The 14,290-nt window shown below is 42.2% G+C and overlaps 1 protein-coding gene across 1 annotated transcript; it reads right to left on the reverse strand.

Moving 5' to 3' along the window:
- Nucleotides 1-628: 628 nt before the first annotated feature.
- On the reverse strand, nt 629-11,971 carry LOC124278386 (cathepsin L2-like). Its single transcript, XM_046714102.1, has 9 exons — nt 11,870-11,971; nt 11,158-11,288; nt 10,844-10,949; nt 7,584-7,730; nt 5,225-5,345; nt 4,543-4,643; nt 3,744-3,872; nt 2,442-2,482; nt 629-818 (listed from the first exon to the last, which is right to left on the reverse strand). The coding sequence occupies exons 1-9, from the start codon at nt 11,870-11,872 to the stop codon at nt 719-721; spliced, it is 879 nt and encodes a 292-aa protein (XP_046570058.1). The 5' UTR covers nt 11,873-11,971; the 3' UTR covers nt 629-718.
- Between the last annotated feature and the right edge of the window lie 2,319 nt (nt 11,972-14,290).

Consider the following 14,290-nt stretch of genomic DNA (forward strand, 5'->3'; position numbering starts at 1 on the left):
GGTTATTACATGTTAATGTATTTGATGCGGGCACCATCGTTGTACTTTGGACCTTTTAGTTGTAGTGTTTCGTGCTCAAACATTTTGATAACGTTTGCAATTTTTTGAGCAAATGGTTTTGGTCAATTTGGTTGATGCTTGTCATCCCAGCTATCCCAGTTGCGTAAATCGATGATTATGATGTTGATCACTGGATTGTTTGGTCCAATTTTTTCACAGACCGTCGTCATATAGCTTACATATTGTTGTTAAACAACAAACTGTACTGACTGAATGCGTATCACTGTAACCAAACAGGGTGGCACTCAGCACATAATAGAAGTCACTGGATTGTCTGGTCCAGAGTAGGTAATTTAGTCATGAAGCTAGATTATTGCTTAATGGGACTTTATTGACACCGGGTTTTATACACCAATGTTGTCAATCATTTGCTGAGTAACGCCGTGAAGATCCAGATTCAATGGCTGTCGAAAGAGGCAACTTGGGTGCTTGGGTGTTCGGGATTGATGACTTGGTTGAAACAAGTCCTCGGATCCGTGGATGTTTCATAGTCACTGAACTGACACGATTAGTCATATCGCTGACATTGCTGAGTGGCCTATATCATCAACAAACAAAACTTAAGAAATACGTTATCGAATATTATTAAATAGCAGATACGTCGCCGTTAATTGTAACATTATATAACGACAACCCTCCTCATGACGTGAGATGTCGTCTACACAAGGGGTAGGATTCCATCCGAGGCCACCCCGCACATGTTGTCATGGTTACGCGCCATGAGCATGTATCCGTCTTCGCCCCACGTGGTGCTCCAACTGGAAGATATATGTTGATCTGGTCACATTATAGTGCTAAAAGAACTGGAGCATATAGTGAGTGAAAGGTACCGTTGATATTATAGAAGCTATCACGGCTTGTCAGTTTAATATGATAAAAAGGTCGTTGAGGGTCAACGCACTAAGGGACCGTTCATAATTTATGGCTGGGAGGGGATGGGGGTGTTTGGTGGGGTGGTGGGTGTGTGGGGTGTGAGGATGATTTTTTATGGAGAAGCATGTACAATGTGAATGACACCCCCGAAGATTTATGTCAAAAATAAGTGACCCCCTGCATGTCATGTACAAAATCAATGATCCCCCCTTCCCATAATTTCTAAGCATGATTTTAAGCATATTTTTATGTACAAAATTGCTCCCCACCCACACACACACACACACCGCGCGCTCCCCAGAACAAAATGGGTGCCCCCAAAGATCATCAAACCACACACACACTCACACCCAGGCATAAATTATGAACGGTCCCTTACAATTCGAAAAGAGCCCCGAGAGAATGGAGTGAGTGAGTATGGTTTGACGCCGCTTTTAGCAATATGACGAGTGGACGCTTTAATCACGAGACTACCCCAACCGCTCCCGAGGGAATGGATTAGAAGTTAAAGACAAAATATCAGAATAAGGACACCTCGTTTTTAAAAAAAATGGAAACAATGACAGTTTGGAGAAAGAGTATTCAAATCTAAGTCTTCAGTCCAACATCTTTGTGTCGAAGTTGAAGGAACCGACGTAAATATACTCTCCCAAAAAAGAAACGCATCATGAAAATAGCAATTTCATGTAGCAATGAATTAAAACGTGATTCATTTTACAAAAGGTTTTGCTCTGTTTATGAGTCCTATGGTGGTTATGTTTTGAAACATCACAACAAAACGCACCATCCCTAAAATACCCGTATTTAACAGCATGATTTTCAATTTCGGCGTGTAGTGTCACAGAATACACAATTCACATGCAATGCACGTGAAAGTTGGGGATCAGATAGTCTCAATGATGGGTATAAAAGGTTGATCGCTGTCTGTTGATTATTCACTGTATTTGGAATATTGTTGACGAACGCAAAATGCCACGTCTAAGTGAAGCCAACCGTCATATCGCCATTGGTTTGCTTGAAGCTGGCCAGTCTCAACGTGCAGTTGCCCGACGCATGAATGTTCACCAAAGCACCATTTCACGGCTTTGGGAGAGATATTGCCTGCAGAATTCGGTAGCTGATGCCCCTCGTAGTGGGCGACCTCGAGCGACCACTGCGGCGCAGGATCGCTACATCCGGGTACATCAACTGCGTCAACAGCTACGGCGACCAGTACCGCTCGACAAATACCCGGATTGAGGAGGCTTTCTGTACAGACCGTCAGGAACAGGTTGAGAGAGGCTGGTTTACGTGCCAGAAGACCTTATTTTGGCCATGTGCTTCGACAACAACATCGTCGACATCGAGTTCAATGGTGCACCAACGTTCAGGCCTGGAACCTACCGAATTGGCGTAGAATCTGGTTCAGTGATGAATCACGATTTCTATTGGAACGACGCGATGGAAGAATGCGGGTGTACAGACGTCGACGTGAACGTTTCGCCGACGCTTGCGTTCCCCAGGTGGACAGATTCGGCCGGGGAGGTGTTATGATGTAGGGGGAGATCACCTGCCGTAGGAGAAGTGATTTGGTGATGATCCAGGGCAAACTGACAGCTCAACGGTACTGTGACGAAATCCTACACCCACACCACCTTCCAATCATTGATCGCCAGAGGGAGTTGTTTCAACAGGACAATGCCAGGCCCCACACAGCACGTCACACTAGAGACTTCCTCCAGAACCACAACATCAATGTGCTCCCCTGGCCCTCAAGATCACCGGACTTAAACCCGATCGAACATCTGTGGGATGCCCTGGACAGACGGGTGCGACGCCGTAACCCTCAGCCCCAGACACTTCAGCAACTCGCACAGGCACTACAGGCAGAGTGGGCTGCGATTGGGCAACACGAGATTCTGAGACTTATTCGTTCGATGCCGAGGCGATGTCGGGCAGTTCTGGATGCCCACGGTGGTCACACGAGGTATTGACTTCAGCGCCAAAACACGTCTCCATGTCACACTCAAACTGACTTTCCTCGAGTTGGTGCCAAAGACGGATAGGTCTGCATTCCCAGTGTGTAATTTCGCTATATTTCATTGACTCATAAAGCCTACAAGATGTTTCAAAATACACATAAAAACACAGCTGAAATTCCTATATGCGTTTCTTTTTTAGGAAAGTATACTTATCTGAGGTTCGACACAACCTTAAAATTAGGCTCAGTATTATTCGTTACACTGCTATACTGAGTCTAACAAAACCTTGTGGAAGGTCGCGTCAGGTAACCTTTGAGCGACCTATGACCGTCCAATCAAACGCGAGACGACAGAACGGATTTAACCAATCAGACAACGGCTACTATTTAGGGTTCGGCGGGACTTACAAAATGGATTTACTCTTCCCCGGTCGCCAACACTGATCTCACAACAAATGAAAACCCGCATAAAACACAGATATATGACCTGCAGAATATACGCTTTTGGGTTTCTGTTGACATGGTTATCATTAGCTAATATTTCCGCAAGCTGACATCCTTGAATACTGACAAAACGCTATTTTCAGCGACTGTTTACTCACGGTTGTGGCGTGCTCCATGTGCATCACTCGGAAGCGATCGTACGGAAAATAGCATTCGGAATCGTTCGGGTACAAAACTTTTCGAGGTAAAAGTTCAAAAGGTATGTGCGAATGTCAACTTTCGCGATTTGGTAAGCTGTGTTCTGATTGGTCAATTGAAAAGGTTACCTGACGCGACCTTCCACAAGGTTTTGTTAGACTCAGTATAGCAGTGTAACGAATAATACTGAGCCTAAGTTTACTTAGACTGGAGCAACAGAGATAGGCCCCTCCGTGGCCACTGCAGCCTTCAGGGCATCCTCCGACTCAGGCACGACAACAGCGAAGCCGGTAACGGTCGCGCCTACGTTCTCACGGCTGAAGTTGCAGTCTTTTTGCTATGGATCAGACATGTAAAAGGTTATTATATTATTTGTTGACGTGACCTGTTAATTTCGGGATGAAAAATTAGAATCTAACATACTAACCTTGGGAAGTCTATTTAGGATTTAAATAGGTGCAAACAAAAGTATCAGGTCATGGGGGACATATAGAATCAAACCAGGAAAGGTTCTGTTTGAAGCAGTGAAGCCTCATGACATCCGGGATACGGCTCTCATAATATGGCATCTAACTTCAAGGTGTTATTACACATGTACAACGTCATCCCACCTGAGCTATGCATAATGGTGGGATATATGCACAAGGGATGGAACTAATTTGTTCCGAAAATCCTGGAAAAGAATTTAGAATAAAAAAGACACAGTGAATATGTTGATGCATTGAAGTAAATGCGGTGTGTTTCCTCACAAAATGTGAGAAACAAAGCATAAATTCCCAGACTCCTCATTAGCAATTTTAAAATGGAGTTCGGCCCAGAGGTTACAGCGTTCGCACGTCTCACCAAATAAACCGCGTTCGATTCCTGACATGAGTAAAACATATAACGTGCATTTCTAGTGTCCCCAGTTGGGATATTCCAGGAATATTGTTGACAGCGGTTTAATAATCATTCTCACATACTTCCATTTCATCTCAATCATCGCGATCATGTAGAATGCTTCTCACCTCTGCAACGTATGGGTAGGACTCTTCCGTGTCTATGCCATCATTCTGACGAATGTAGTCGAATGCGGACGTCATGTATCCCCCCTCACAGCCGTAATTACCTAAGTATAAAACTATTATATATATTACCTCCTTTCAAAAGTTTAGACTCACTTAAAACACTCACTATATGTTATGGATATACAGTCAAGTCTCGTTAAGCCGACATCGTCCGTTGTACAGCAAATTGTGGGAGTAACGAGGATGTCAGATTAGTACAGATCACGTTCATGGTCAAAAACAGGACGATCATGATTCATATTAAGTGTGTGTGTTTGTGTGTAATTAGTGTTGGGAACTGACCTCTTAAACCATAATCGATTATTGACTTTAGATCACACGTTTTACAGCTAAACGATATGTACGTCAAGATATTTGTGTGTGTGAAAACTGAGAAAGTTGAACTCTAGGTCTACGTATGTGTCGACTTCAATGCAGAAATCAGAATATAACGGCTATAGATCTAAGTGTAGATGTAACAAGTATTAATAAATCTGAAATGGAACATGTTGTGGGAACTAACTGATACTGATTATCGCCTGGAGTTGATGTTAAATATACATATGAAACACTTATGGTAACTGGAATATGGAAAACGTGTAAAGTCGTTAAAAGGTTACAAGGTTTCATATATAGTACCTACCGTCCCTTGAACAGTCGACCAGATTCTGTTCTGACAGAGAAACCAGGCGCCCCGTCTTCCGGAAGTGCTGTCCTTCCAGGGAACACGTGGCAGAGAACGCCCAGCACGACCCACAGGCACCCTGCGTATACATATACAGATCGAGTCGGTATACACCAGTATATATATACGATCTGTATACACAGATATACAGGGAGTTTGTATACGCCAATACACATGGTCTCTATATACAGCAATACACATGGTTTCTATATACAGCAACTGAATGACATGATGTCTGTATACACCAATACACATGAAATCTATACACATCAATACACATGGAATTTGTATACACCAATACACATGGAATTTGTATACACCAATACACATGGAATCTGTACACACCAATACACATGGAATTTGTATAGACCAATACACATGAAATCTGTATACGCCAATACACATGAAATCTGTATACCCCAATACACGTTGAATCTGTATACGCTCATACACATGAAACCTGTACACACCAATACACGTTGAATCTGTAAACGCTCATACACATGAAATCTGTATACGTCAATACACATGAAATCTGTATACGCTCATACACATGAAATCTGTATACGCACATACACATGAAATCTGTATACGCCAATACACATGAAATCTGTATACGCCAATCCACATGAAATCTGTATATGCCAATACACATGAAATCTGTATACGCTCATACACATGAAATCTGTATACACCAATACACATGGAGTGACTGTCTATAAACAGATAGACAAGGTAACTGTATAAACAGATATATCTGGAGTCTGTATACACCAATTCACGCGGAATCTGTATACAATAATGGACATGTGAGCTATACACGAATTGCTGAAACATACATGAACAGTGTTGTCTGATGACTTGAGGATCCTAGCACCTACAACTCCAGACCTACAGTAAGTAGTTCACCTTATAATAATCTATACTCCTCTACCCTACATACATGAACAGTGTGGCCTGATGACTTGAGGAACCTAGCACCTACAACTCCAGACCTACAGTAAGTAGTTCACCTTATAATAATCTATACTCCTCTACCCTACATACATGAACAGTGTGGCCTGATGACTTGAGGAACCTAGGACCTACAACTCCAGACCTACAGTAAGTAGTTCACCTTATAATAATCTATACTCCTCTACCCTACATACATGAACAGTGTGGCCTGATGACTTGAGGAACCTAGCACCTACAACTCCAGACCTACAGTAAGTAGTTCACCTTATAATAATCTATACTCCTCTACCCTACATACATGAACAGTGTGGCCTGATGACTTTAGGAACCTAGCACCTACAACTCCAGACCTACAGTAAGTAGTTCACCTTATAATAATCTATACTCCTCTACCCTACATACATGAACAGTGTGACCTGATGACTTTAGGAACCTAGCACCTACAACTCCAGACCTACAGTAAGTAGTTCACCTTATAATAATCTATACTCCTCTACCCTACATACATGAACAGTGTGGCCTGATGACTTTAGGAACCTAGCACCTACAACTCAGACCTACAGTAAGTAGTTCACCTTATAATAATCTATACCCTCTACCCTACATACATGAACAGTGTGGCCTGATGACTTCAGGAACCTAGCACCTACATAACCCAGACCTACAGTAAGTAGTTCACCTTATAATAATCTATACTCTTACCCTACATACATGAACAGTGTGGCCTGATGACTTGAGGAACTCTAGCACCTACACTCCAGACCTACAGTAAGTAGATCACCTTATAATAATCTATACTCCTCTACCCTACATACATGAACAGTGTGGCCTGATGACTTTAGGAACCTAGCACCTACAACTCCAGACCTACAGTAAGTAGTTCACCTTATAATAATCTATACTCCTCTACCCTACATACATGAACAGTGTGGCCTGATGACTTTAGGAACCTAGCACCTACAACTCCAGACCTACAGTAAAGTAGTTCACCTTTATAATAATCTATACTCCTCTACCCTACATACATGAACAGTGTGGCCTGATGACTTTAGGAACCTAGCACCTACAACTCCAGACCTACAGTAAGTAGATCACCTTATAATAATCTATACTCCTCTACCCTACATACATGAACAGTGTGGCCTGATGACTTTAGGAACCTAGCACCTACAACTCCAGACCTACAGTAAGTAGTTCACCTTATAATAATCTATACTCCTCTACCCTACTCCAAAAGTGTATCAATGTATCATGATCAAAACCCAACAATAAACCAGATCATAATCTTGATGTTCAGGATGTTGTATCATTTAAAACTTTAGACACAACACGCACCGATCAAATGTTAGGACTGACCGACCTGATCCTTGACATTCGTGACATATCCTTCCCTCCGCCAGTCCACTGTGTCGGGCAGGTCCGAGGTGCTGACATTCAGGATAGGCGTCGACGCATCGTCCCGACTCCTCTTGTAACCGGTCATCTGCTGTAGAAACTCCTCGTAAGACTGTAACAGCAATTCAGCATATTGTTAGTTTATATGGCCCAAACACTACCGGGACTTATACAAAGCAGGATTGTCAGGAGGTAGTGAGACAGTTCGCTGTAATTTATTTAGCGTGTCGTAAAACTTTGATCATGGATTCACAGAAATTCATGGCTTTTAGCAGGGAGACTATATAAAGTAGAGTAACGTTGTTGAGTATCCCTGCTTTAAGTTATGCAGCGTCGTGACTTGTCTGGTTCAGACAAGATTGTTTACAAACAACATCGTACAGCTGTAGTACAGCTGAAAAAATACATATTCATGTTAGAATTGTACAATCGACTCCTTTCTTATGGACTGGACTGTTTTGTCGCTTCTGTTCACAATCCATGTAAATGAAATTCTGTTCCATCCCGTTAAAACCAACCATCTAATACATGTTTCACACTTAGCGAAGCCCATAATTTTTCCAATTCTTCAGCGAATCGTCAATGCTTTGCCTGCTATCTGCAGCTCTTCTTACGAAGCTCAGATGTTTAAAACAGCATTTACCTTAGCCTGTTTTGGTTTCCTTAGGGTCAGCGAGTTGGTTTGCAGTTCACAGGCCGATGATTCAAAAACTTCACTGCAAATTAATGATGTTTCACTTTCCGACCGGGGATTAACATTGCGCATAAGGTTTTCGAAAACTGACCAGTTCGGTAGAGGAACAGTGCTTTCAATTTCTCCTATTGTCTCAGAACTATGCCCAGTTAGCGCGCTCGCTGGGTATCTCACGTCCAGACCATGCACTACCTCACAGCTGTTTGTCCATTTTGATGGCTCGTCATTAACGCGCTATCAATTTCAGGCGATTCTCAATAAGTCGCTATCACATGTCGGTTATGACGTGACCCAGTATACCTCACATTCTTTCAGAATAGGCGCTGCTACAACTGCGGCGATTAATGGTTTGGATGAAAGTATAATTCAGCATTATGGTAGATGGTCATCTCGCGCATACCAAGGCTATATTAGGTTCTAATAAAATACTCACAAATAATTAACTTAATCTAGCTTGCCTTCTATTAATTACGTTGTTGTAGCAATTTTTCTGCTGTCAGATCTATGTTACAGATGTGGCCTGGGTAATTGGCGACAGCTACATGGCCAGAGCGAGGGGAGCTTGGAGCAACATTTGCAACGTCTTGGCACTACACGATGGCATGTCCGAGGCGGGAGGCGATGGCGCCACTTCCGATCTTCCCTTAACAATCTCTTGGCTTCTGCGGGTAACACCACTCCCAAATGGCTCGTGATCCATTTAGGTTCAAACGACATGTGCCAAATGTCCGCCAGGTGCATGTACGACGACATCCTATACGATTTGCTGTATGCCAAGCTACGTCAGCCGGACACCAGGTTGGTGTGGTCGTTCATGTTGCCACGTGTTGTGTGGCCGGCGGCTGGGAACATTAAAAAGCTTGAACTTTCTCGCAAAAAGCTCAATCGAAGACTGGCTAACAGAATTGAAGAGCTACATGGGATCAGCGTCCGCCACGATCAGATTGATCCAGTTAAATGTAGCTCGGAACATTACTTGGCTGACGGGGTGCACCTGTCACTCAGTGCAATGGACTCTTTCGTGCACAATATTATCAATGCTTTAACTGCCAACTAACTCAGATAATGCTAAAATAACGGCAATAAGTGAGCACACGCTTTTCATAATTTTTGCGCTAATTTTGGATTGTTTCTGCTGTTCGTCTATCCACTGTTTTCTAATACCTATATCGTGCTGTGTGGATGGCCGGCGATTTGTATCGCGGTGGCCTGTTTGAGGTGAGAAGTTCTCAATCGCTATGCTGCTGGTTGTCCGCTTTCACAGCGGAAACCACATAATCATAATTCCAGCCTGCTTTACAGTAGGTGGAATTCATTCGCTCGCTATGCTCACCTCGTCTGCTTGGTCACAGCGGAGAGGTGATTGAGTAATATGCTCTCGCTGCTACTTCTCACCCCTGTATAGCCATCCACACATATTGGCCACTACTTCCCAAAACAAATATCTTCCTTTTCATTTATAACGCTAGTCCAGCAATAATCGCATTTAGCGTTAACCGCTAAATTGTGTTATTGTTGGCGTCGCCATACCACGTGCCTTTGTTTATAAACATGACCTTGGCACGCGCAGCCGCAAACATTACGTGAACAGATGACGTCATCAGTTGCTACGTCATCACACCACGCGACAGATAACGGTGAGTTACCTCACTTCTCGCGTCACCACCGAACTCGCCTGTCGCGCAAAGCTATTAACCCGCCCTCCCTCACCGTGCTCACTTGTTCCCGTTATCTGATTGAGTGTACATTGCAGTCTAGGAAATTTAATATGTATACATTGTACCTTTTATTCACTGTTCATGAATTAAAACGTCATGGTGTGTATGGCCTGTTTGAGGTGAGAAGTTCTCAATCGCTATGCTGCTGGTTGTCCGCTTTCACAGCGGAAACCCATAATCATAATTCCAGCCTGCTTTACAGTAGGTGGAATTCATTCGCTCGCTATGCTCACCTCGTCTGCTTGGTCACAGCGGAGAGGTGATTGAGTAATATGCTCTCGCTGCTACTTCTCACCCCTGTATAGCCATCCACACATATTGGCCACTACTTCCCAAAACAAATATCTTCCTTTTCATTTATAACGCTAGTCCAGCAATAAATGAAATACTGTTCCATCCCGTTAAAACCAACCATCTAATACATGTTTCACACTTAGCAGGCTAGATGGAATATATTCGTGTTGAATCTTTGTAATCTCTATCATCTTTATAAATATCCACCATTGCAGCGCGGTACGGAGGTGGATATGCAAGGGTACAAATATATCGCCATACGGGGTATCCTCCCATAACGCAGACCTCCCAAACGCAGACCACACGGTCATAAAATGTGAGGAGCGATGGGGTAGCTTAGCTGTTAAAGCGTTCGATCGTCACAACAAAGACCCGGGTTCGATTCCGCGATGAATGAAGGATATTCCTGGGGTCCCAACCGTCATACTGCTGCAATATGCTCACCTCAAATCTTATAAACCTTTTCCAGTTCAATCTAAACACTTTTTAAAGCTTAAATCATGTGCAATTGGAGCTTACCATGTCGGCATATTTGTTTTGTCCGAGTCTGTAGGTGTGCTGCCCAAGGTCCGCCTCCAGGTTATGACGTTCTATCACTCCAACATTGTTTTCCCATATGGCTCGTCTGAAACAAACACACTCACTATACATGGCATACATACAATACGTTGTCACCTGCTCTCTGATACAAACATCAACTTCAGAGAATAATCAGTTTTCGAAGGCAAAACAGAGGTGAAAATGCACACACACACACACACACACACACACACACTACATGTTTACCTGAATGCATTAATTACAGTTATTAATTATCTGAAACAAACGCTCACCTATCAGCTTCTTCATCACTTAGGTACATTTTTTTGTGCTGCGACTTAAAGCGTTCCCATTCCTGGTCAAGATCAATCAGCGAACAGAGGGTGGGCACCAAAAGTGAGAGCAGAACACACAAACGCAACATCTGTAAAACACGAAATTGAGTCAAATTAGGTTAGAAAATGGGCATACGGGACATAACTAAACCATTTGTTTAATTCAGCGATTAACACAATTAACACAAGCTGTACATAAACAGTCATTAAATATTAGGATGTGTAGACAGCCAAATTGAAACGATAGGTTAACCAAGCAATCCTTGTACAAAAGAATTCCGTGTGAAACCAACAAATAACAAGGAAGGGTTACACAATTAGAAAGTGCAAAAGAACACCCTATCTTGACAATTGTTAGAAAATAATCCGTGTGCTGTAAATATATATTAATGCATAAATAATAATGTCATATTAACTAGGTTTAAAATCAAAATACTGTAAATTAATCACAGCTTGTGGTAGGCAATAGAGTCCCAACCACAGACCACTGGTAGCACAAAATTCTGGAATTTCCCATCCAAGTGATGAATATATAATACTCGAAATCTCCATTGTGATTGGGAAAGTACTAAATGTTCGATGCTGAAACACATCTTAACAACCAAACCACTCTTTAATAAATAAACTATATTTCTAGCCACCATATTCAGTAACATAGGTGCCTACTCACCATGTATTTGGACAGAGAAAATAACGCAAGGAACCAGCCTACACGGTCTATGATATCAGGTCCTCTGGTCGCTGTCCCTGCCCTCTGCCGCTGTAGTAATGATATCTGTAGGACATCTCCGAATAACTCATGTCACTCACCCACGTGTGGCAAGTTGTAAAACAAGTGTATCATCAGGTGAAAGCCACACTCATCCGTGTATACAGAACATGAACCCTGAGCTGAGGGTCCAGAGGAACAGGTGTTTACACACTGATTTCCATAAAATATATGGCTCAATTATCAAATGATTTCATAGAAGTTAGAAACACATGAACTGCGTGTTTACTGGGATATCAAATAACAAAGGAATAACATGGACAAATCGTGCAGGTTCTGTTTCAAGTGAGTGAGTGAGTATGGTTTTACGCCGCTTTCAGCAATAATCCAGCAACATCACGGCTGTTTCAAGAGTGTAATGTTTGCAGTTTTCATTCAAACCTATAAATGTTTTGAGGGTATCAGTTCTAGATGCTTGATGGGCATTTAGAAGTTGGGAGGTAACACAACAAGGTATGTTATGGATTTACAACTTCTTTAATATTTACAACACGACGTTTCTGGGCTACTTCTAAACATCTCATCTAAACACATCACTTAATCTCTGTACATCTCAATCTGTAATACTATCTCACTGGCTTCCTGTACATACTATATATTTTGCTTGTATCATATTCTGTCATTCACCTGATGAAGGGGCAAGACGTAGCCCAGAAACGTCGTGTTGTAAATATTAAGAAGTTGTAAATCCATAACATAAGTTGTTGTGTGTCAGTTCTAGGAGTATGTGTGATATACAATGCAATTCGGGATGGGATATGGACGTGGTGGGTTTGTGTCAGATGCTCAACCGTTTACAACGTTTCAGTTGGGATACTTTGGAATTGACTCAGCATGTTTTAATGAACTCAACAACTCAGAACGATATAGGATTCGGGGACCTTGGTGGGTATGTGGTGATTTCGGATATGTTATACACGCTCGTAGGTAGGTGGTGGTTTACAGTCAAATTCCCTTGTGTCGAAGTTGAAAGGAACTACGTAATTTCGGCATATCCGGGGTTCCATACAAACGCAGTTGATGACTAAGCTAAGAAATGCACTGTAACCAAACCTTTACATCGACACTACACATTAAGTTTGACATAATAGTGTTTTCAAGAGCGTAATAAATATACTCAGTTCATAAATCAAGAACTGCTACGAAATCGTACGATCAACCGCGAAGTATTCACGGATTTGAGTAATCTATATATTAATCTTTATAAACATCCATAATATGCAGCGCGGTAAGGAGGTGGATATGCAGGGGTACAAATATATCGCCACACGGTAATAAAATGTGAGGAGCGATGGGGTAGCTTAGCTGTTAAAGCTTTCGATCGTCACGCCGAAGACCCGGGTTCGATTCCTCGATGTGTGTATGGCATTCCTGGGGTCCCAACCGTCATATTGCTGCAATTTGCTCACCTCAAATCTCATAAACCTTTTCCAGTTCAATGTTAACCTTTTTTAAAGCTTAAATCACGGTAACGTGAGGTGTAGTAACAGTATCTTGCCACACCAATCGTGCATCACCAATGTTACAAAATATCCCACAAAACCGACACGTATCGATCTTTGTAAACGTGATAATAAAATAACATTTATACTGGATGCGGAGTGATTCTGTCCCTTAAACCTATTTTGATCCGTTGGTCACGGTTCTTTTATTCGTATTGGTTTCATCCGCGCCATACACGTTCAGCAGAAGGAGAGAGTGAGTGAGTTTAGTTTTACGCCGCTTTTATCAATATTACAGCAATACCACAGCGGGGAACACCAAAAATGGGCTTCACACATTGTACCCATGTGGGGAATCGAACCAGGGTCTTCAGCGTGATGAGCGAACGCTTTAACCATTAGTCGGTCCCTCCGCAACTTCAGCAGAAGGAACACACCTTTGTGTGTCATTTCAGGTTTTCCGCCATTGTTACATAGCCACCCCCTTCTTTCATATTACTGTAGTTAATCTGCCATGCCAAGACATTTTATAGCTGCTGTAATTTGAATACATACGGCGTTCTTTGTAGGAAAATTCTATTTTTCCAAAGAGTATATTTTTGCATGTTATTGTAGTATATACGTTGGTGTGACATGCGATGTTTCAGCGAGCGTAAAGTGCGATGTTTCAGCGAGCCTGTACCACCATAAACCACACTAAATGAATGTTGGTACATTGAAGAGACTTGTAAATCACCTACGATGTGCACGTCTTAGAAAGCCTGATTGAGTCACTTTTTTGTAAAATATTTTACAGAACATTCTCGTTATTTCAATTATTTGTATACTTTTTTCGAAATTTCCAGCTTTTTCTCGTTACTTCAAATAGACTTTCGTAGTT

This window comes from Haliotis rubra, unplaced genomic scaffold (genome assembly GCF_003918875.1).
Source record: "Haliotis rubra isolate DU_JTF1 unplaced genomic scaffold, ASM391887v1 Scf236, whole genome shotgun sequence".
In the NCBI taxonomy this organism is placed as follows: domain Eukaryota; kingdom Metazoa; phylum Mollusca; class Gastropoda; order Lepetellida; family Haliotidae; genus Haliotis; species Haliotis rubra.

Excerpts from the sequence above, each read along its gene's own strand:
- LOC124278386 (XM_046714102.1), bottom strand. Across the intron at positions 5,346-7,583 it reads TCACGAATGTCAAGGATCAG|GGTGCCTGTGGGTCGTGCTG; the intron begins GTCGGTCAGTCC and ends ATGTATACGCAG. Across the intron at positions 2,483-3,743 it reads GGCCTATCTCTGTTGCTCCA|GTGATCTCCCCCTACATCAT; the intron begins GTCTAAGTAAAC and ends CTCCTACGGCAG.